Source organism: Nerophis ophidion, linkage group LG10, assembly GCF_033978795.1.
Source record: "Nerophis ophidion isolate RoL-2023_Sa linkage group LG10, RoL_Noph_v1.0, whole genome shotgun sequence".
Classification (NCBI taxonomy): domain Eukaryota; kingdom Metazoa; phylum Chordata; class Actinopteri; order Syngnathiformes; family Syngnathidae; genus Nerophis; species Nerophis ophidion.
Window position 1 is genome coordinate 16250446 of NC_084620.1, and position 24583 is coordinate 16275028.

The window sequence follows — 24583 nt, forward strand, 5'->3', positions numbered from 1 at the left end:
TTTTTATTGTCTTTTGTTTTGGTTTGCTGAGTAAGCGCATGCTTTGCCGACCACAGGTTCAACACCAACTGAGGGCAAACAGGACGTGTACAGAATGAAGAGAGACTCAGCATGGAGACTTGCTGGGCAATGTCTCAACACACACACACACACACACACACACACACACACACACACACATGCACATCATTTACTTTACTGCTGCTGCATGAAGAAGTAAGTTGGTGACTTTTTACTAACTTGTGGAATATGTTCACCGCGTGCCTTTAGTGTTGTGCAGCAATGCAGCTTTATGTTAAATACTTCTTCTGTAGCACTTGACAAAGACCACATGCCAATAATATTATTTCTATTGTCATTGGGAGATTTTTCTTCTTGGGTTCAGCCCCATTTTCACACAATGCGCCCTCATTTGGTGTAATGCTAATAATGAGTTAGCACTAGCTTGAGTGCTGCAAGGTCCTTCACTAAGCAGTTTTTATGTTGCTAAGCAGATAGTTTGCTAGCTTATTGTTACCTGCTACTGTTAGCCATACAGCTAGCTGGTGCTGTGAAAGTGTTACTGACACTTTGAACCAAAGACACTAGCTGGTCATTGTGTATATATATTTTTTATGTACATATCATTAAGGGATGTGATAATGCTTATGCAGCGGGAACATTAAGATTTTAGTGAAATGTTTTCTTTTTTGTAGCGGGACATAGTTTTATGAATAAATATTTAAGATTGATTGACAATGTTGTCATTTTAATGTTCATTTTATGCAGGTTGACAAGACAAACGTTATTGTTTTACTACAGTGTCACTTTGGTGACTTTTGCAGCACCTTTTGTCTCCTTGTTTTCATCCTTGTGTCTTTCCTCATCCTCTTCTTCCTCATCCAGCTGGAGGCTCCCAGAGGAGAACCTCATGCGGGCCAGTCCGCCGGGCCGCACCAGCCTGCCTATTGGCTGCGCTGGACAGTAATACGGGTAGAAAACCTCTGGGTCAGAGTCACTGTAGCTTCCTGAGGCAGGAGCGGCCATCATGCACAGGGAGGCGGGGCGTTGAGGCAGAGGGGAGGAGCTTAGGGGCAGGTAGGTGGGCCTGGTGGGCCGTGTCAAGTGGGGGTAGTAACCCAGTGGGCGGAATTCGGAGGCGGGGTTAGAAGTCCTGGAGAGCGGAAACTTGACATCTGGTTGGCTGGCAACGCGGCGAGGAAGCCCCGGGAGGAAATTGCAGTCATCGCTGTAATGCCCCGCCTCCGTGCAGCACATGCCCAATACCCTTGTCCCGTTTTTTCCCAATCCCATCCCTCCTGAAGTTGAGGCACGCAGGTTCCTCCCGAGCATTGAGTAGGAGGCTGGCTCTTTGTTTAGAGGGTGGAAAGATGGCCGCCAGAGTCCGTCCTGCCTCCTCTGCTGTGGCAAACGTTCCAGCGAAGAGGCGGAGACGCAGTCGGACAGGTACGGGAACGTGGGGAGCACAGGGTGGTACTGATAGGCGGGGCTGTTGGGGTACAGGAGAACCAGCTGCTGCGCCGCATCCGGGTGCGGCTGTGGGTTGGGCCGGCGCCTTGAACGGTTGCCATAAATGCCGGCGAGTCTCTGAGCTTGCCGTTGCGCCCCCAGCCACGCCCTCCGGGGGTCCTCCATCGCGGACGTCGACGCCGAGCGGATGTGAGGCGAGAGGGGCGTGACTCGGGCCAGGCTGCGACACCTCGGGGTGACCTCCACGGTCGACTGGCTGCGCTTAGCCCCACTTCCTCGGAGCTCCGCATCCTCCAAGGCACAGGTGGAGCGTGGGAACATCTGGTCGTCATACAGCTGCAACAATACATCATTATAAAATGGTAAAGGTTTTGGATCATCCCCAAAATGGCAGGGGTCATCTTTACTTTGTGTCCACTTACTTGTAAGGAGACGTCTGTGAGGATGTCGGGAGAAGATCTGCACTGTCTGGATTCATAGTCTGATGGACAGGAAGTCCTGCACAGAGAGTGTTTTTGGGTCTTTAGTGGGCTGGAGTCACTGCATGTATTCTTGGCAAGGACCGGCAAGGGGCACCTGGCAAAGTGCAAAGGCTTCTTCTCGCCAGATCCCAAACACTCCAGCAACTGCTTCTGCGTCCGCCCACTGGAGAAGCGCCAAGAGACATCGGTGATGACGTCATCCTACGGACACGACTCAAGGACAGAAAGCTCACCTGTATCGGAAGCCAGAGCCTTTGCACGACAGCAACGTCTTCCTTTGCAGCGGCTGTGGCTCCTCCGGTAGTCGGAAGAAGGCGTGGTACTCCACGCACAACTTCCAGAAGGCTTTGCACACGTCTCTGCTCGCCATGCAGAACTCCAGCGTGTCCTTGCGGGATAACTACACGGGACAGAACACCACGGTGGCACCAAGCAGTACACTGTTTGGTACCCTTCACAGTACCTAAGAACCTCACCCCAACTTTGTCGTGCAGCTTGATGAGAAAGTGTTTCCGCTTAAAGCTCACTTTGCGAATCTTCGCCCAGCTAAATGTGTTGATTTTGGTGTTCCCCTGAGGACAAACGCCAGCGTTAGCAAGTTCCACTAGAGTCCACGCGGAGCCACCTGGTTTACCTGAAAGACCAGGACGCCGCAATGCGTCACCGCCAGGTTGATGCGCATGCCCTCTCCGTCGCTGGCGGCGTGGGGCCTGATGGCGTACATGTCCAGCCTCCTGGCCACCTCCAGCAGGTGCGTGTCTGACTCCGCCGGGGACACACCTCTGTGGACACACGGCCAGCATGGAGCGCACCACATGGACGACCGGTGGCGTGTGCGTGTGTACCTGTGCTTCTTGTGGAGTTTGATGATCTTGTGGTCCAGGTACTCCTGGTTGGGAACGTAGCGCTTAATCGCCAGCTGCTGACGGTCCAGCTCGTCATCGTAGTCTCCAAGTTCCGCTGTCACACACACGAGGAAAAAAAAAAACATAGAACTATGCTAATAATATGCAGTACAAAACCTTCATCATCATCATCATCATTTCTTTTTATTCCTTTCATAGAAATGCACAGGGACGGCTTGGCGCAGTGGGAGAGTGGCTGTGCGCAACCCGAGATTCACTGGTTCAAATCCCACCTAGAACCAACCTCGTCACGTCCGTTGTGTCCTGAGCAAGACACTTCACCCTTGCTCCTGATGGGTGCTGGTTGGCGCCTTGCATGGCAGCTCCCTCCATCAGTGTGTGAATGTGTGTGTGAATGGGTAAATGTGGAAGTGGTGTCAAAGCGCTTTGAGTACCTTGAAGGTAGAAAAGCGCTATACAAGTACAACCCATTTATTTATTTATTTATTCATATATACAAGCCACGTACAGTTCACGCTTGTATTGTTTTTTGGTTCATAAACATTTCCATGATCTGAAAGGTACGGAGCCCCTAAAAGGACATGGAGGGAAAACAATATATAAGACGCAATACTTAATACTTTTTGCGAGATTTCGGAAAGGGTTTTCTTTCCATAGGTCAGTGAACCGGAAGTAAAACAGACACAGCGATGGTGAATCATAGGTGAAACAGACTAAGCATAGAAAGAGGCTACCCATCATCCGTGAAAGAAGTTTATTGATTTCTATTTTAGTATTGGCCTAACATACAAAGAAATCAAATAATTTTATGGTCCACAACAGAATTACCATGAATTGATTAACGTGGACCCTGACTTAAATAAGTCGAAAAACTTTTTCAGGTGTTAGTATTTAGTGGTCAATTGTACGGAATATGTTCTGTAATGTGCATTCTACTAATAAAAGTCTCAAAGAGCACAGATGATGGGTAGACTCCCGCATGCTCCCACTCCTCTATCGCTGTGTTTGTTTCACTTTCGGTTCACTGACATAGGAAAAAAACCTTTTGCAAGAAGGTTTAAGGATTCCGTGTCTGCCTAAAGGACAGACCTGGGCAAAATAAAGCCTGGGGGCCACATGCGGCCCTTTTAAGATTTTCAATCTGGCCCGCCGAACATTCCCAAATAATTTTTTTAGATCTTTAAGATGGAAAGTGTAGCTGCCATTATGATGTCCAGTGATGTTTTCTAATGACCGTTAGTCTTCAACTATAAAAAGTATTTCAATGGTGGGAATCTGCGCTTATGGATGATATACCAGTTATTATGGTAATCTAATTAGTTACTATGGTAATCTACGTTACAGCAGCTCAGACGAGGCACCAAGCAGAGTGGGCGGTAAGCATTTCCACAGACGCGGAAGGAGCTTTTCACAGCAAAGTTCTATATCTTAGTGATATATCAGATGTATCAGGTAGGTGGGTTTATTTTGTACCCTTTGCGTTCATATTTCACTGTTGGTTGCTTTTCACTTGATTTTAAAATATGTCGATCGAAAGGGGGTGTGACATTCATATTTTGTCAATATTCAGTGTTTTATCGTTTTATTTTAAAATTTACTTTTTTAAGGTGGTCTGTCATAACGTTTTTAGCATTCAATCAGAAATTATTGTGAAGTTTTGTATTAGTGTCCCTAATAATAGATATACCGGCCCACAGACACATTTATTTCTCTATATGTGGCCCCCGAAGTACATGTCAAACTACTTCTATCACGTAAATGACCGCCATTACCACAACACAAGGGGGAGCTCCACAAACCACGTAAAACCCAGATTCCAATCTGACCAATGTCTTAACTCATTCTCCTTCTATGCCACATCAGTATGGAATGGACTTCCAACAGGTGTTAAAGAAAGTGCATCTCTATCCTCTTTCAAAACCACATAGAACACCACCTTCAGGGAACTTCAACCCTTGACTAACACCCTCCCTCCTCCACATCCCATCTCCCCGGACTGTAAATAATCAAATGTATATACTTATTATTATGCTTTCTGATGTCTGTATGTCCACTACTTGGTGTACATATCCTACCAAGTCAGACCTACACTGTTTCAATGTCCATTTCTCAGATGATGCAATTTTTGATGACTGAAGTACTGATTTCAACAAAACCTAACCTCTCTGATTCTAAATAATGTAACAATTCAATATACATACTCCGATGATTAACTTGTGTGAGGACTGTATATATTTGTACCATGAATTAATTTACGTGGACCCCGACAAAAACAAGTTGAAAAACTTATTCGGGTGTTACCATTTAGTGGTCAATTTTTCGTAATTCTACTAATAACAGTTTCAATCAATCAATCCACTCCGCCTACAGTGAGCCTTAGCTAATAAAGGCAAAGTCCCAGGGCAGGTAAAATATTTTTACGAATAATAAAATATGTTTTCATGGCACCTGTGTTTATGTTGAGAAAGTAAACCGTGTGAAAATATGTTGAGAAACAAGAAGTTGTGATTTATTTTCATTGCAAAGTGGCTCCTGCTGGGATGGGTGCACCGTTAGAACATTAGCATTAGGGGTGTGGGAAAAAATCGATTCGAATTTTAATCGTGATTCTCACATTGTGCGATTCAGAATCAATTCTCATTTTTAAAAAAGCGATTATTATTTTTTAGTTATTTATTTTTTATCAATCCAACAAAACAATACACAGCAATACCATAACAATTCAATCCAATTCCAAAACCAAACCTGACCCAGCAACACTCAGAACTGCAATAAACAGAGCAATTGAGAGGAGACACAAACACGACAGAACAAACCAAAAGTAATGAAACAAAAATGTATATTATCAACAACAGTATCAATATTAGTTATAATTTCAGCATAGAACTGATTAAAAATCCCTCATTGACCTTATCATTAGACATTTATAAAAATTTAAGAAAAATAATATTGTCACAGTGGCTTACACTTGCATCACATCTCATAAGCTTGACAACACACTGTCCAGTATTTTCACAAAGATAAAAGAAGTCATATTTTTAGTGCGTTTAATAGTTAAAAACAGATTTACATTATTGCAATCAATTGACAAAACTTTGCTCTTTACAATTATGAAAGCGTTTTACAAAATCCTACTACTCTGCTTGCATGTCAGCAGACGGGTAGATCCTGCTGAAATCCCATGTATTGAATGAATAGAGAATCCTTTTAAATCGGGAAAAAAATAGTTTTTGAATCGAGAATCATGTTGAATTGGGAAAAAAAAATGATTTTGAATCGAATCGTGACCCCAATAATCGATATTGAATCAAATCGTGGGACACCCAAAGATTTGCAGCCCTAATTAGCATACATATCCAAGTCCCATTGGCTGCCGCCGGCGGACGGGGGCGTGGCTCAACATTGAGCCGCGCCTCTTTTTAGGCGCCATCTGGTGGCGGAAACTACGACCGGTAAATTCAGCGCCGGAACGGCGGGCCGGGAGCTTCTCGACAAAATTGACTGTCCTCACAACTTACACTGCAGTATGTGGGAGACCAGCAGGGCGGCGCTGTTGTCGTTACAAGTCAGACTTCCGGTGGACAAGTCCCGCTTGACCTGTAAGGCAAAAAGGTAGCTGCACGTGCACAACATGACGGTCAGCGAGCGGAAGATGAAAGAGTGGCGGCAAAAGATAGAAAGTTACCGAGTGAGGCTTCGCTTCAGTTGGCCAGGATCCGGAGGGAAAAACTTAACGATAAACCTGAAGAACAGATCGCTGGTGTCTGGAAGAGGACGAGTAAGTTTTAGTACTTAGTCTACGTCCTTAACAAGCTTATATGGACGTCTTATATGTTTGACAAGTTGACACATATAATAGACATTCATACTTGCCAACCCTCCCGATTTTTCTGGGAGATTCCCGAGTTTCAGTGCCCCTCCCGAAAATCTCTCGGGGCAACTTTCCACCTGGACAACATTAGGAGCGCCTTTAACTGCCTTTGACGTCCTCTACATACAAACTACAGTCACATCTGCGTTTCCGCCATACAAACAGCATGTCGGCCCAGTCGTATAATTAATGCGGCTTTATCAAATACATATATTTGGCCGTGGCGCAGTGTAAGAGTGGCCGTGCACAACCCGAGGGTCCCTGGTTCAAATCCCCACCTGGTCCCAACCTCGTCACGTCAGTTGTGTCCTGAGCAAGACACTTCACCCTTGCTCCTGATGGGTGCTGGTTAGCGCCTTGCATGGCAGCTCCCTCCATTAGTGTGTGAATGGGTAAATGTGGAAGTAGTGTCAAAGCGCTTTAATTACCTTGAAGGTAGAAAAGCGCTATACAAGTACAACCCATTTATCATTTATATATGCGAATGCAAAGCATACTTGATCAACAGCCATGCAGGTCACACTGAGGGTGGCCGTATAACCAACTTTAACACTGTTACTAATATAGGCTGACCAAATCCCCAAAAGAGGACACATATATGAGGGCCAAGGCGGGCAGCATGCCAAGGCCGGAACTAGGTGAAAATGTGCCAATGATACTTGAACTTGCTTTATAAATAATATATTTATTTAAATAATGGATTTTTTTCTCCTCTGTTGACAGCAGTGTTGGCGCTAGGGATTTTCAAAATGGGGTCACATGGACCCCTACTTGCCAACCCTCCCGGATTTTCCGGGAGATTCCCGAAATTCAGCGCCTCTCCCGAAAACCTACCGGGACAAATTTTCTCCCGAAATTCAGGCGGTGCTGGAGGCCACGCCCCCTCCAGCTCCATGCGGACCTGGGTGACGTGTCGACAGCCTGTTTTCATGTCCGCTTTCCCACAATATAAACAACAAGCCTGCCCAATGACGTTATAACTGTAGAATGATCGAGGGCGAGTTCTTGGTTTCTTTTGTGGGTTTATTGTTAGGCAGTTTCATTAACGTCCTCCCAGCGCGGCAACAACACATCACAATAGCAGTCACGTTTTCGTCTACCGTAAAGCAGTTTGTCTGCTGTAAACAGCAATGTTGTGACACTCTTAAACAGGACAATACTTCCATCTACTGTACATGCATATGTGACAGTAACATCTACGGCAAGTGTCACCAACCTTTTTGAAACCAAGAGCTACTTCTTGGGTACTGATTAATGCGAAAGGCTACCAGTTTGATACACACTTAAATAAATTGTCAGAAATAGCCACTTTGCTCAATTTACCTTTAACTCTATGTTATTATTATTAATTGATATTTATCTTTGTGGAAATACTGATCATCTTAATGATTTCTCACAATAAACATATATTTTTAATGTCATGTTTTAAATAGGTTAAAATCCAATCTCCACTTTTCTAGCTGTAAATATACTCCTCCCCTCTTAACCACGCCCCCCCCCCCCCCCCCCCCACCTCCGACTACGCCCCCACCTCCTGAAATCAGAGGTCTCAAGGCTGGCAAGTATGCATGGACCTAATCAAGTAAAAAAAAAATGGGGTCCCACAGTAAATTTTTGGGTCCCACTTTTTTGTAAGCGTTTTGAAAACCAAATGATAAACGTATTCATTGTCCTGTTATATCTCACATTCTGTAATGTGTTTTAGAAAAAGGTTGTCATAAACGTTACTTAATTCATTAAAATAAAAAATAAAAAAAGAAGACAAATTTGTATGCATATGTAAATGTATTCAGTAATAAACATTCATTCAATATCTTCTTTCCTTCATGGATCTCAAATTTACCGCTGCTGGTAGTTGTTTCTTTTTTTTGATTCTATAAGTTGTAGGAGTATTTATTTCAGTCTAAAAGTGTAAAAAGTGTTTCTCTTCGGTCATGAAATGATGATAATTGTGTGCCAGGGCATACATACATTTTATATTTAACGCTTAAATATCTGGAGTCTACATCAACTTCAGATCTATTCCTCATTTCAAAATATTTTTGTTTTTTATGTTGTGTTTTTGTTTTCCGTCCTTTTTTGCCAAACAAAACTATGCTTTTTATGACAAACACACAAAATATGTAAAATCTTCTACCAAATTTATTTTTCAAAGTGGAATATTTGAAGTGACGGAATCGGGGTTGAGGTGGGTTGGGGGGGGTGTAGGGAGTTGCAGGGGTGTATATTGTAGTGTCCAGGAAGAGATAATGTTGCAAGGGGTTGTGGGTATTTGTTCTTTTGTGTTAATGTGTTACGGTGCGGATGTTCTCCCGAAATGTGTTTGTCATTCTTGTTTGGTGTGGGTTCACCGTGTGGCGCATATTTTTAACAATGTTAAAGTTGTTTATACGGCCACTCGCAGTGTGACCTGTATGGCTGTTGAGCAAGTATGCCTTGATCAACGAGTAATCCACGATCTCGCTCTCTCTGTCTCTGCCCCTCCCTCATGAGTTTTGCTGCAGTCCCACACCTTCACAATTTGTTTTGTTTTGCACCCCTTCTTAACCATGTACGTACATTGAAAATACACGCAACCCTGACTTTAAACCCCGGACATTTGAGGCATTTAAGAAACCCCGCCCAGACACCCCGGACAGTCCCACAAAAGAGGACATGTCCGGGTAAAAGAGGACGTATGGTCAGTCTAACTAATAGGCGCCACGCTGTGAACCCACACCAAACAAGAATGACAAACACATTTCGGGAGAACATCTGCACCGTAACACAACATAAACACAACAGAACAAATACCCAGAACCCCTTGCAGCACCAACTCTTCTGGGGTGCCACAATATACATCTCCGCTACCACCAATCTCCCGAATTCGGAGGTCTCAAGGTTGGCAAGTATGCATTCACACTCTTGGAACAACAACATAGACAAAACCATCCTGTTTTCTGTACAAATAATCAATCATCAGCAGGGGACTGTAGGGTTGGATGTCACACTTTGTATTGAAAATATCAATTAAAAATTGAAGCTTAGTGTTGGGTCTCATTTTTCAACTTCGTATAACAAAAGTATTTCCCGATCAAAGATACTGTGACACTAAGGTATATTAACTTGTGAAAAGGAAACAATTTAGGCTAGCCTACTGTAGCTATATGTAATATTTATAAATTTTTGACTCATCATCATCTTTATCATTGACGGTCACTCCAACGATTATGACGACCCTCCTGGTAGGGGTGTATCCCTTTTATGGAGGATGCCTGTGCGTGACTTTGTTTAACTTGGGGAGACTGGTGCACAGACAGTCACCACACGATCCTTGACAGAATCGGGTCAGGGTCCAGTGGCATGGAGTCCACGACGACTGGGGACCCTTTTCTGCTCCAGCCTTCTTCCGCCATCGCAGTCATTGTGGTAGTTCTTAAATCTAATGTCTTCCGCCTGCTCCACCATTGAGGTCTTCACCGTATACCTGGCTTGGGGGAAGTCAGGTAGTAGGCCTTTGCCAAGGGCCACCTGGGGTAACAGCGGTAAAGGGGTTAACCTCCTAGTGCCCCAAGACCCAGGATACAATATTTGACTACAGTACCCGGGGTTTGTTGGGGTCCTTAAAAACCTTGTAAATGCTCGGAAATGTTCATTATACTTCTCGGCAGTCTGATTCAATTGGCTGGAAAAAAAATAGATTCCTTAAAAATTAAAGCTTCACGCTTCATCTATTGGCTTTGCACGAGTCTTTACATTAGGTTGTGTTGCCCCCAAGAGGACAGTGGTGCATCAGTCCATCATGCCGGGAGGTTGTCGTTTTAATGAACATTGGTTTGAAAATGACAAATACAAATTTTGGATAAAACGCGGACCAAATCCACATGTAGCCTGCTGTAAAGTATGTAAAAAGGAAATCTAGCTTTTCGCAATGGGAGAGTTGAATTTCTCGAGTCATATGAAAGGTAAACCACAGAGATTACTAGCCCTAGAAGTTAACTAACGTTACCCAAAGATTTGTTTTGTAACCTTTTTGTACATGCTGGACCTAAACTGTGAGATCAGCGCTAGATTACATGTTAATTACGGACAGTTGTTACAAGATATGAAAAGAAAAAAAGCGAGCCTTTGTCAATGATAAATTATGTTAAGAACTTCCCTCAACTAATAATCGATTTGATATCATAACCACTGTTATAAGGCTAGATACTGTATGCTTAATGAAAGGTGACTGAGGTGTTGTGAAACAAACAAAATATTTTCCTTTAATTTATTATCCTTAAATATATGTGGAACAGTTTTGTTAATAAATGAGTGAAATTGATATTTGGAGGGTGCGTGTATTGATATCACATTACGCAGTTTACAAGCACAAATACAGCTTGAATCAATCTGTGCTGTTTGATGTCATTGAGTGCTGTAAGTAAGAAAAATAACAAGACATTTGAAAAAAAAGATACACAGAAATGGAGACATGTTGGCAAACACCAATGACATTAAATAGTCTACAGAAACACTGCTTCATTTGATATGCCCCATTCAGTTAACGATAACTGCTCGTTCAATGTCAGGTTTAGGTTGTAGCAAAATTTACGTATATTTTCTACAGACAGTCTTTGGTGACCTCAAACAACAAGGCTATGGGTTGATTCACACTGGTTTTCGCTTTTTAAAGGGTACTGGAAAAACTGGAAAATGGATCTTGAAAGTCATTAAAAAAGTCCTTGAATTTGGCCATGGAAAAGGTGTACGAACCCTGTGTACCTCAACTTAAGAATGTTTTGCGATAATAGCTATCTCTCGGCTAATTATTGTACTTTAAGTTACGAGCAAAAATTTGAGTTACAAGCATCCCTGTAGTTAGTTGGCATAGTAAATGTCACAATGACGTCTGATGCAACATGTCTGAATGGTCTCATTTATCCAGGTCATTGTCATCTCAGCGTATTCAATCTATTGCAATTGGACTGTTTGGTTTGTTTAGAAGACGTTTCGGCCCTCATCCAAGGAGGCTTTATAAGTGGCCAAATATTTCTTTATTTTTCAATCTTGTGGTTTCTGGGGGTGGGAGGGTATGTTGAGGTCAAAACCCTCTCAGCTCCAGTGCCCACCTTTGGGTTAAAGCGGCCCTGGCAATATCCATCCATTTTCTACCGCTTATTCCCTTTTGGGGTCGCGGGGGGGCGCTGGTGCCTATCTCAGCTACAATCGGGCGGAAGGCGGGGTACACCCTGGACAAGTCGCCAACTCATCGAAGGGCCAACACAGATAGACAGACAACATTCACACTCACATTCACACACTAGGGCCAATTTAGTGTTGCCAATCAACCTATCCCCAGGTGCATGTCTTTGGAGGTGGGAGGAAGCCGGAGTACCCGGAGGGAACCCACGCATTCACGGGGAGAACATGCAAACTCCACACAGAAAGATCCTGAGCCTTGATTTGAACCCAGGACTGCAGGACCTTCGTATTGTGAGGCAGACGCACTAACCCCTCTGCCCCCGTGAAGCCCGCCCTGGCAATATATATATTAGAAAGTTGGTCGACGATAGAGCTTTTGATAAAGTACTATCGTTTTATCGTGACAATGCATGTTGATGACACATTGTAGCTGTGTGCCACAAAAAAACAAAATGTTCTATTTTGGTTTCATCTGACCACATGCCACAAAAAAACAAAATGTTCTATTTTGGTTTCATCTGACCACATGACATTCTCCCAATCCTCTGCTGTATCATCCATGTATCCATTTTGGTATGAACTCAACTCGCCGTGTTTGGAGGAAGAAGAATACTGAGTTGCATCCCAAGAACACCATACCTACTGTGAAGCATGGGGGTGGAAACATCATGCTTTGGGGCTGTTTTTCTGCTAAGGGGACAGGACGATTGATCTGTGTTAAGGAAAGAATGAATGGGGCCATGTATCGTGAGATTTTGAGCCAAAACCCCCTTCCATCAGTGAGAGCTTTGAATGGTTGACCAAGTACTTATTTTCCACCATAATGTACAAAAAAATTCTTTAAAATTCCTACAATGAGAATTCCTGGATTTTTTTTCACATTCTGTCTCTCACAGTTGAAGTGTACATATGATGAAAATTACAGACCTCTGTCATCATTTTAAGTGGGAGAACTTGCACAATCGGTGGCTGACTAAATACGTTTTTGTCCCACTGTAGGTGAGCTCTGATCCCACTTCTTTAAAAAAAAGTTCTACCCTACAGTTTGAGACATAATGAGTGTGACAACCAAGTCCAATTATTCCCTGCTACTGATTTATCACACACACCAACACTTACATGTAATCTGCTTTGCTAGCGGTTTGAGCAGCTCCAGCCACACCTGCCACACACACACACACACACACACACACACACACAAACAACATATTTCATCACTCCATCGTGTGTGTTATTGTGTGTTTGTGTGTGTGTATGTTTGTGCGTTGCACTGACATAGTTGCCACTGTGGTGTCTGAATTCCAGGCCAAAGTATTCCTTCTCCAGCAGCTTCAAGTGACCACACACTTTGTTGAAGAAGTCACAGCCCAGAACCTTGTGCTGGCACACGCCATGAGGAGAAGTTAGTTGTTGAGTTAAAAGTGAATACAAATTAAATTGTCTCTTTCCTACAGGACACACTTTCCCATTTACTGCGAGTGTCTTTGTCCCTGTCCTGTCCCTGATGAAGAAATTGCCATGACCGTGTCAAAGAGGGGTGAGTCAAAGCACTTTTTCTGAAACTTTTCTGCAAAACATGTCATGAACGTCGAGCATGGTAATTCCATGATCCAATCAGAGGATTGCTATGATATGCTGTGATGTATGAAGCAGTGTTCATGTGTCAGGTGTGATGTCTTAATTTTAGTCTTTGCTGTCCACAAGCGTGTGTTTATGTCTGAAGGAGCGCTGTGATTAACTTGTCATGGCGGGCGTGTTTGTGTGTGAGTGTGTGTGTTTTGGGGTGTGTGTGTGTGTGTGTGTGCGTTTAGTGATGGGGGCTATGGGGTAGCATCTGTGGACAATTACAGAGTAGAGAGTGATTATTAGTGGAGGACAAGTCTCATGCTCTGTCTATATACTTAGAACTCACCATTAAAAGGGAGAGAAAAAGAAAGTAAATACTACGATCCTCATTTTTAGTGTGCAGACAGTAATGAATTTGGGACAGCACTGCACTCTCAAAATTGGCACACTCAAATAACTAATTACAAAATGTAGGGTAGAACAGGATTAGTTGTCACACTTTTTACTCAAGTGTGAATTGCTGATCATTAAACAGGTCATATAATGATTTTTTTCTCTTTCCAAAACACTTGGGTTTTGGTCTTCTGAACATGTAATGATGTTTTTTTGGTCAAAGTTTAGTATAGACTGTGCTCTAAATAACTATCTTCAAGCTACTTTTTGCTGTTTCCAAAAACTTTGTATTGAGTGGTGCAGTTGTTAGATGCAAAGGAAGCTCTCATTGCCACTCCTCAAGCTGACACTTGTTTTGTAGGGTTTTGCTGTTTTTGTTTTGCAATTACTGTATTAAATATGGACACCGGTGAGCGCCACCAGCCAGCTAACTTTTTCTTGACTTTCACCACAACACAACATCTCAGATGATATAGCGAGAACAGCAGCTTACTGTGGTTTGTTGTTAGCTCAAGGTGGAGACGTCGCCGGGCACAGAAAAGAAAACCCGGCTGCTGATCTGGTACTATTCTCTGGCTAAGATTAAACTTCTACCGAGTCATTATTTCTACAATGCTATACGTACAGTGGGGCAAAAAAATATTTAGTCAGCCACCGATTGTGCATGGTCTCCCACTTAAAATGATGACAGAGGTCTGTAAATTTCATCATAGGTACACTTCAACTGTGAGAGACAGAATGTGAAAAAAAATCCAGGAATTCACATTGTAGGATTTTAAATAATTTATTTGTAAATTATGGTGGAAAATAAGTATTTGATCAACCATTCAAAGCTCTCAATGATGGAAGGGGGTTTTGGCTCAAAATCTCACGATACATGGCCCCATTCATTCTTTCCTTAACACGGATCAATCGTCCTGTCCCCTTAGCAGAAAAACAGCCCCAAAGCATGATGTTTCCACCCCCATGCTTCACAGTAGGTGTGGTGTTCTTGGGATGCAACTCAGTATTCTTCTTCCTCCAAACACGACGAGTTGAGTTTATACCAAAAAGTTCTATTTTGGTTTCATCTGACCACATGACATTCTCCAAATCCTCTGCTGTATCATCCATGTATCCATTTTGGTATAAACTCAACTCATCGTGTTTGGAGGAAGAAGAATACTGAGTTGCATCCCAAGAACACCATGCCTACTGTGAAGCATGGGGGTGGAAACATCATGCTTTGGGGCTGTTTTTCTGCTAAGGGGACAGGACAATTGATCTGTGTTAAGGAAAGAATGAATGGGGCCATGTATCGTGAGATTTTGAGCCAAAACCTCCTTCCATCAGTGAGAGCTTTGAATGGTTGACCAAATACTTATTTTCCACCATCATTTTCAAATACATTATTTAAAATTCTTACAATGTGAATTCCTGGATTTTTTTTCCACATTCTGTCTCTCAGAGTTGAAGTGTACCTATGATGAAAATTACAGACCTCTGTCATCATTTTAAGTGGGAGAACTTGCACAATCGGTGGCTGACTAAATACTTTTTTGCCCCACTGTATGTATATTGACCATAAAATTATTTTCTATTCTATATCATGTGATACATTTAATGCACTGGTGCTTTGAACACTTGTAAACAATAGAGGTTCGAGCTGCGATACAGTAAACTTAAGCGATGAGCTCCATCACAAACATAATAATGGATTATATTACCAACTGGTCCATTGCCAAACACAGTAGGCACTGATCCAATTACAAGGAGTTTTTAGGACAAATATTTTTTTTATTTTGCCATCGGACAGAGACGCTGTTGTCTTACAGTAGAAGGCTAAGCTAGCTACACAACAAATTGAGCTAACGTATCATTTACGCATTTCTAACCTACTGTTCTTACTTACTGTTTGGTTGTGTCCTCCGTTGCCACAAATAAAAGGCACCGAGCCGCCTTTAAAAGCAGTTTTTCGAAAAATATATATTTTTGTGAATGTCAGTGATTGGTGAAGCAGGACTCTTCTTAGCATGCACTCGGAGCAAATCATTCCCAGTTGAAGGCAACTTTTCACCAATCATGAAAGTTAAAAGGCACTTTTTACTTCAGATGAGGCTGAAAGTTTGTGTAGTGACTTAAAGCAACCGATAACAGAGCACTGTCTTTCATTAAAGGCCTACTGAAATGAGATTTTCCTATTCAAACGGGGATAGCAGGTCCATTCTATGTGTCATGCTTGATCATTTCGCGATATTGCCATATTTTTGCTTAAAGGATTTAGTAGAGAACATCGACGATAAAGTTCGCAACTTTTGGTGCTGATAAAAAAGCCTCGCCTTTACCGGAAGTCGCGGACGATGACGTCACAAGGGTGAGGGCTCCTCACGTCCTCACATTGTTTTTAATGGGAGCCACCAGCAGCAAGAGCTATTCGGACCGAGAAAACGACAATTTCCCCATTAATTTAAGCGAGGATGAAAGATTCGTGGATGATGATGTTGACAGCGAAGGACTAGAAAAAAAAAATAATAATAAAATTAAATTAAAAGCGACGGCTCCGGGCGGGGGCAGTGTGAGCGTTACAGATGTAATTAGACACATTTACTAGGATAATTTTGGAAGATCCCTTATTTGCTTATTGTTTTAATAGTGTTTTAGTGAGATTGTAAAGACATACTTCGAGGTCGGATGGCTGCGGTGAACACGCAGTGTCTCAGAGAGAAGCCGAGGAGCCAAGCTCACAGCTGCCTTTTAAACAGCTACTGCAGGAGGACGAATAATCCAATGATGTCTCCGGTAAGAAATATATCACAATTTTCTCATCCAAAAACATGCTGGTTGACGTAGAGAAACATGTTCGCTTGACCGCTCTGTGTTAAAAACAAAGAAACACTGGCTGTGTCTCAGTGCTAAAGACAGCTGCAATACACCGCTTTCCACCAACAGCAATGTTCTTTATAGTCTCCATTATTACTTGAACAAATTGCAAAAGATTCAGTAACACAGATGCCCAAATTACTTTGTAATTATGCGATGAAAAGAGACGACTTTTAGCCGTAACTGGTGCTGAGCTAATATTTCCTAACAGTCTGTGACGTCACGAGCATGTCATCATTCCGCGACGTTTTCAACAAGAAAGTCCACGGGAAATTTAAAATTGTAATTTAGTAAACTAAAAAGGCTGTATTGGCATGTGTTGCAATGTTAATATTTCATCATTGATATATATAAACAATCTGACTGCGTGGTCGGTAGTAGTGGGTTTCAGTAGGCCTTTAAGTTTTATTGTAGAAAGGTTGTGGTACACCGGGTCTATACATCATTAATAGTCTTTCCTACATTAAATTGATGATTTAAGTGTTGGCTCGAAATGTTTAGCCCTCTTATTTGACGACTCCATCCAACCCAGAGCTAATTATAACTATATATATTATTGTGGGAGTTTTTGTAATCTCGTGTTATCCTTTTTAGGGGGGGGGGGGGATTTTTAGGAATTTTCTTCACTTACTCACAGCAACCTCTGCATGTTTAAAGTGTTTTTATATATATATATATATATATATATATATATATATATATATATGTATATATATATATATATATATATATGTATATGTATATATATATGTATATGTATATATATATATATATATATATATATATATATATATATATATATATATATATATATATATATATATATATATTGCACCATGTCACTCCAGGGGGGACCGCCCCACTGTTTGAGAAATATGGATATGTGGTAACATTACTGTAGTGTAAACAAAATGTATTTCATGTGTTTTATACGGTACGTTTTACTTCGCTATCGATAGCGTCTGTTTTCTCTTCATTCACCGATTTAGACGGCTGCAGAAAGGGTGCATATTTTCTCATTAGTTGCTTATAGACAATTAAGGCAAGCGAAAAAATACCTTTCGTGTTTGTGGCCATCTCGATTTTTGATTTCAACTACAACGCTCACAACTCTGCTGTGACGTCATTCCCAGCTCCAACTTCCAGCTTCCGAGGTAAATGGAAAGCACCATGTCACATGACTGCAAACTCAACACCTCATTGTCTGGTTCTGATACATCTTTGATTGCTTAGGTCTTAATTTACTGAACGTGGATGTTGAGTTTTGAAGCAACGAATATTTCTGCGCTAAGTTTTTCTTAATAGAATTTTTATAGACTGACTGACTGAATTTTTAAACACTCATTTTACTCAGCAATTTTTATTCAATTAAACTGTCAGCAAACTTTGTAAAAAATAAAGAGCATTTCTCAAATTCAAATGCAAAAAACTATGTTACATATTTTCAGTGTCAAAAAAAGCTTTGGTAATAAAGACCCAAATTAATCTCTATAAAAAGTCCTCTTACCTTAAGTTCAGCAATGTGACAACCAACCTTGTTAACCCCCACTTATAAGAGTATTCCTTTTCAGACACAGCCCAAGGAAATGCATCCCGGGAGCTGGCTAGCGACTTGCTAACGTACCCCCTCCCCATCATTCCTTTCCCCAGAGGTCTGAAGATGGAGGTTAAACACTCAAACCTAAAAAGCATTAAAAAGTTAATTGCTAATTTCTTTCGAGTAATTTTGTCTGTTGCTCTCATAAATATTGCATAATTGTGAGCAAAATATTTTAACACATTTATTAACTATTACTTTAAATGAAGCAAACATACAACATCATTAGCTGAAATCATTAGTCGATGGCTTAAGCAAATATTACACATCTTAAAAGACATAGAAAAAGAATGGGCATCAATGATCAGAACTGAGGAACCAAGAAACCACATTAAAACTAGAAGAAGACCAAACTGACCTCCACTTCAAAGGTGCGTTCACTGTCGTCCAAGAAGATAACACGAAGTCTGAGTTTGGTCTCTTTGGACACTTTGCTGCGTGTCTTTGCCTCGCGCTCGTCCATATCTTGCCGCTCAGAAGATGTGCACCATGCTGACAAATAGTCCCACAAATATGGCTTCACTCCTCCTCCTCATCCTTGTGTTTGTGTGTGTGCGTGTGTGCGCATGTGTGTGTGTGTGTGTGCGCGCACCAAGGAATAGTTCAATTTTAAAACTATTTTAGATTTATTAATTATTAGCATGTTTAATACATTTGTTTTATGTGCATGAGGTTTTGCATTGTTATTGATTATCATTTGTTTTTTCAATACAGAACATATAAATATATATTATGTTTGTTTGTTTTTTTTCTAATGAATTAGTCTCGATATATTTGTAATCAGTGTATTGTGTACAATACATGTTTGTTAAAAAGGGACTTAATTTTTATTATTTTGTTGAATGTGATTATTTAGTATATAGTTTCATTTTTTTTTTTACCTTTTAAAATGATGTACACATACTTTCATAATACTTTATAATACACTTTAACTGCTGCTGTGACCCAAGGTCACCTCCAGATTTATACTGTTGACTGTCAATCAGATTGTGCAATAATGTTATGTTACTTACTGTGCCTTGTATATACTGTACATTTTTATTTTCATTTTTAGCTAAGTACCATGTGACTTGTTGAAGCGTGGACTAGCAAAGTAAGATTTTCATTGTACGGCAAACTGTTTAACTGTGCATTTGTCAATAAAAAATCTTGAATCTTGAATAATATGTCCAGATTGTAAAGGGACACCATGAGTAATATATAAATTATATGACACTTTTATTAATAGGGATAAATTATATTTTGTTAATAGATTCTGTCACATTTCCATTGCAATATGTGTGCTTGAATGAGTTCTCTTTCAACGGACACACTCTCCCTGCTCCGTGTGTGTGTGGTCAAGTGTAGCGCGTGCATGTATTTGTGTGCCTTTTGTTGGAATAATATAGATTTCACGCTGGCTGGGCGCTTTTAGACAAGTGACCTGTCTTCAAGTAAAGTAGGTTAGTAGTGCAAAAGTCTACTGTAGCCTCCAGCAGAGCATGCCGTGTGTGTGTTTGTAAGTACTTAATGATTCTTCTCTTGTACCCACTTGTGGGGTCCCTCTTGAGTATTTCATGTGTTGGAGTATTTTAGTAGAGTAAGCGACTGGTTTTGGTAGTCAGTTGTGTTGAGAATGACTGTGCATCTCCCCTCGTCAGCTGGTAGGATCGTGATGTTTTCATCCTTGCCCAGTGATCTTACTGCCTTCCTCTCCTCCAAGGAGAGGTATGGGGGTGGGGACTGGGCAGTAGAAAGATCTGCTGTCACTTTCAAACGTATTACTTCCCTTCGGTTTCTGTTGGGGTGTTTTTCCTAATGGCTGATTCCGTCACCGTGATGAAATCAACTGTAGGAACCTAATGTGGAGTCATGGCAAAGTTCGTCCCTTTCGCCAATACATCTTTTTCTGTAGGGTAAGATTTCCAGGTGATTTCATGGGTCTTTGAGGAGCATGTATCCATTCTTACCTGTCTGAAAGATGGGAAGTGAACCATTTGTGAACAGTACTCAGAGGCCCACCCGGTGTTTCAGTCTATGTAAAAGAATGAGGTATCAAAGGCAGTCCTAAGGTCCACTAGAACCAAGGCCATGTCTTCACAAACACGGACAGTTTCAAAAACTCATATTTGGGTTCAAACTCAATCCATATAAGTGTAGTTTCAAAACTGTCTATGTCAACACACAAAAACATACACATGCTGTCATGCACATTTTGTCCAATGAGAAGCCTGAAAAAAGCAGCAACAGCTGACTTGACGGCATTACACCTCCTCTATGTTTATTTTGATATACTAGACCAGGTGTCGGGAACCTTTTTGGCAAAGAGAGCCATGAAAGCCAAATATTTTAAAATATATTTCTATGAGAGCCATACAATATTTTTTAGCACTTAATACAACTAAATGCGTGCATTTTTAAGTATGACAAACATTTTTACAGTATAATAAGTCTCTTATTCTTTTTAATAACATTGTTATTCTGAAGCTAACCAATAATAAACAAAATACTTCTTAATGCGACTTCTTGAACTGGTGGGGTAGAAAACGGATGGACGGATTAAAATACATTACAATGTTTTATATTTTCAATGTTATTTTTAACACGTACCATGAATTGATTTACGTGGACCCCGACTTAAACAAGTTGAAAAACGTATTCGGGTGTTAACATTTACTGGTCAATTGTACCGAATATGTACTGTACTGTGCAATCTACTAATAAAAGTTTCAATCAATCAATCAATCAATCAATCAATCTAAACTGTGATTACCAGCGGAAGTATTCATTACTTATCGTGTTAAGCAATGTCAGCTAAGATTTATCTGAGAGCCAGATGCAGTCATCAAAAGAGCCACATCTGGCTCGAGAGCCACGGGTTGCCTACCCCTGTGCTAGACGTACAATTACATGTACAGTATTTTTAAAGCCAACCTGTGCATACACAGAGCCTTGGGAACGTTACCTTTTTTTTTTCCCAGTGTTTAAAGCTCTCATTTACACCTGTGCTGCTGATACCCAACACCCATGGAATTATAAAATGCTTAATCAGCAATATGGCGATGTATTACAAGTGTATATTATATCTAAAATCAGCACGCACTAACGAGCCAAGTTAGTTCCTGCCAATATCCAGCAACTTTGCACAGCCATTGAAGAGGAGTGGACCAACACTCCGCAGGGCACGATCAACAACCTGATCAACTCTATGCAAAGGAGATGTGTTGCACTGCGTGAGGCAAATGCTGGTCAAACCAGATACTGACTGCTTTTTTGATCCCACCATACTCCCAATAAAGCAAAACTGCACATTTCAGAGTGGACTTTTATTGTGGGCAGCCTGAGGCACACCTGTGCAATAATCATGCTGTTTAATCGGCATCTTGATATGCCACACATGTGGTGGGATGGATTAACAATATCGAACAATATTTTAGAGGAATAGGTCTTTTATAATAAAAGATGTAGATCTTTGAGTTCAACTCATGAAAAATGGGAGCAGAAACAAAAGTGTTGCATTTATATTTTTGTTCAGTGTATGTTCACTGTATCAGTCTGACCAGCAGGGGGCAATATAGACTTAACTCAGACATGCAAAACCTTGGGTAATGATGGACTCACCAGACTTGGAGAATGATCATTCAGTTGTTTAAATGTATTTTAAAAAAAAGCAGATATGACCAAAAACTATAGCCATTTCTGGATTGAAGAACTAGCAAAAAAAAACCTACATATAGAGAGTTTTATATATATATATATATATATATATATATATATATATATATATATATATATATATATATATAAAACTGTTGTAGTTTTTAGTGTTTCCATTTGGACTGTACTGACATATTAAGTTGGAACTATACGCTACAATTAAGGATGCAAGTCGATGTACAAGTCAGTCTGCCCCACAACAAGACGATGGAGAAAAAGAAGGAACTTATTGAGTACAGCATCAGACAAAGGCAGCCTTGCGCACAACTCTTTGGGTAAATCTTTACCATATATAAAAATATATCTGTTGACCTATCTCCACCATACTTTGATTTTTTGTTACTGATGGGGATCCCAAGTACACAGAACAGGTACCACCAAGTAAGAAAAGTAGGTTTTGCATAATAGGACCCTAACTTAAGGTGGGTTTGCGGTAAGAACAAAGAAAAAGTTATGAAAATAATACAACAAAAGTAAAATATGATCTCCAAACTTCTTTTAAAAAAACATTTTCCTGTGCTCAATTATTCAGCTAACGAAAACACAAAATAACAACATGGTAAATGGTAAATGGGTTGAACTTGTATAGCGCTTTTCTACCCCTTTTTAAGGAGCCCAAAGCGCTTTGACAGTATTCCCACATTCGCCTATTCACACACACAATCACACACTGATGGTGGGAGCTGCCATGCAAGGCGCTCACCAGGACCCATCAGGAGCAAGGGTGAAATGTCTTGCCCAAGGACACAACGGACGTGACTAGGATGGTAGAAAGAGGGGATTAAACCAGCAACCCTCAGATTGCTGGTTGGTCTACCAACTTCGCCACGCCGTCCCCTACATATGGAATAAAGTGCCTTGTTTAAGAGGAAAAGTTTAATCGTCAGCAGCAACTTGAAAATAACTGACCTTTTAACACTGGTGTTTTTATAGGTAAACATTATTATTAGACATAAAAGGTTTGTTCCCTAAAATATTTATCCAGGATCACCAATCTATTTACTGCTTCAGGGATGCTCTGTAGCAGGTGACAATATTGCCATCCATCCATCCATCCATCCATCTTATTCCACTTATCAGAGGTCGGGTCGCGGGGTCAGCAGCCTAAGCAGAGATGCCCAGATTCCCTCTCTCCAGCCACCTCGTTCAGCTCCTCCTGGGGGATTCTGAGGCGTTCCCAGGCCAACATAGTCTTCCTAACGTGTCCTGGGTCTTCCCCGTGGCTTCCTACCGGTCGGATGTGCCCTAAACACCTCCCTAGGAAGGCGTTAGGGTGGCATCCTGACCAGATCCCCGTACCACCTCATCTGGCTACTGTCGATGTGGAGGAGCAGCGGCTTTACTTTTAGCTCCTCCCGGATGACAGAGCTTCTCACCCTATCTCTAAGGGAGAACCCCGCTACTCGGTGAAGGAAACTAATTTCAGCCGCTTGTACCCGTAAACTTGTCCTTTCGGTCATAACCTAACGGTCATGACAATAGGTGAGGATAGGAACGTAGATCAACCGGTAAATTGAGAGCTTTGCCTTCCGGCCCAGTTCCTTATTCACCACAACGGATCGATACAGCGTCTGCATTAGTGAAGTGAAGTGAATTATATTTATATAGTGCTTTTCTCTAGTGACTCAAAGCACTTTACATAGTGAAACCCAATATCTAAGTTACATTTAAACCAGTGTGGGTGGCATTGGGAGCAGATGGGTAAAGTGTCTTGCCCAAGAACACAACGACAGGATGGCAGAAGCGGGCATCAAAACTGGAACCCTCAAGTTGCTGGCATGGCCACTCTACCATCCGAGCTATACCGCCTGCATTACCAAAGATGCCGCACCAATCCGCCTGGCGATCTCACGATCCACTCTTCCCTCACCCGTGAACAAGACTCTTGGGATACTTGAACTCCTCCACATGGGGCAAGGTTTTTTCCCCAACCCGGAGATGACACATGGCGAGAAACATGGACTCTGACTTGGGGGTGCTGATTCTCATCCCATTCGCTTCACACTCGGCTGAGAACAGATCCAGTGAGAGCTGAAGAGCCAGTCCAAATGAAGCCATCAGGACCACACAATTTGCACAAAGCAGAGACCTAATCCTGCAGCCACCAAACCGGATCCCCACAACGCCCTAACTGCGCCTAGAAATTCTGTCCATAAAAGTTATGAACAGAATCGGTGACAAAGGGCAGCCTTGGCGGAGTGCAGCCCTTACTGGAAACGGGTCCGACTTATTGCCGGCAATGCGGACCAAGCTCTGACACTGATCGTACAGGGAGTGGACCGCTACAATCAGACAGTCCGATACCCCATACATAGTATGGAGTATGAGAGACAATATTGCCACTGTAGTTAAACACCTGTTCACCCTGTGTACATTTGTTGTGTCTGTGCTTCTTGTGCAAAGTAGTTGTGACTGGGAAACTGATATAATGACTAAATTATCAGCTTTTTTCTACTGCAGAAACTGGGAACATATATTTAGCAATGGGATGGTGATGGGACACTGCTTTAGTAATGGCGAACCACTATTCCTTTCATATGAAACGCAACAGGAAAAAGAATCTCGCAGAGATCTTTGTGGGTTTGCCCAGCTAGAGCTGTTTTAATGCGTAACTTCACGT

At 41.6% G+C, this 24583-nt stretch overlaps 2 protein-coding genes across 2 annotated transcripts in view; one reads left to right on the top strand and one right to left on the bottom strand.

Annotated features, from left to right (window-relative positions):
* The window catches only part of stk26 (serine/threonine protein kinase 26), an 18553-nt gene extending 17815 nt beyond the window's left edge, over positions 1 to 738 (top strand). Inside the window, exon 12 of the mRNA XM_061912659.1 lies at positions 57 to 738. Within this exon, the coding sequence (XP_061768643.1) occupies positions 57 to 72 (16 nt within the window). The 3' untranslated portion in view covers positions 73 to 738. The remainder of the gene's footprint in view (positions 1 to 56) is intronic.
* On the bottom strand, positions 406 to 18730 carry LOC133560945 (FERM domain-containing protein 7). The gene is made up of 12 exons (XM_061914012.1): positions 18626 to 18730; positions 13128 to 13232; positions 12972 to 13014; positions 6504 to 6582; positions 6337 to 6434; positions 2798 to 2912; positions 2587 to 2734; positions 2429 to 2524; positions 2186 to 2352; positions 2047 to 2115; positions 1893 to 1968; positions 406 to 1806 (listed from the first exon to the last, which is right to left on the bottom strand). The coding sequence occupies exons 1-12, from the start codon at positions 18728 to 18730 to the stop codon at positions 796 to 798; spliced, it is 2112 nt and encodes a 703-aa protein (XP_061769996.1). The 3' UTR covers positions 406 to 795.
* Between the last annotated feature and the right edge of the window lie 5853 nt (positions 18731 to 24583).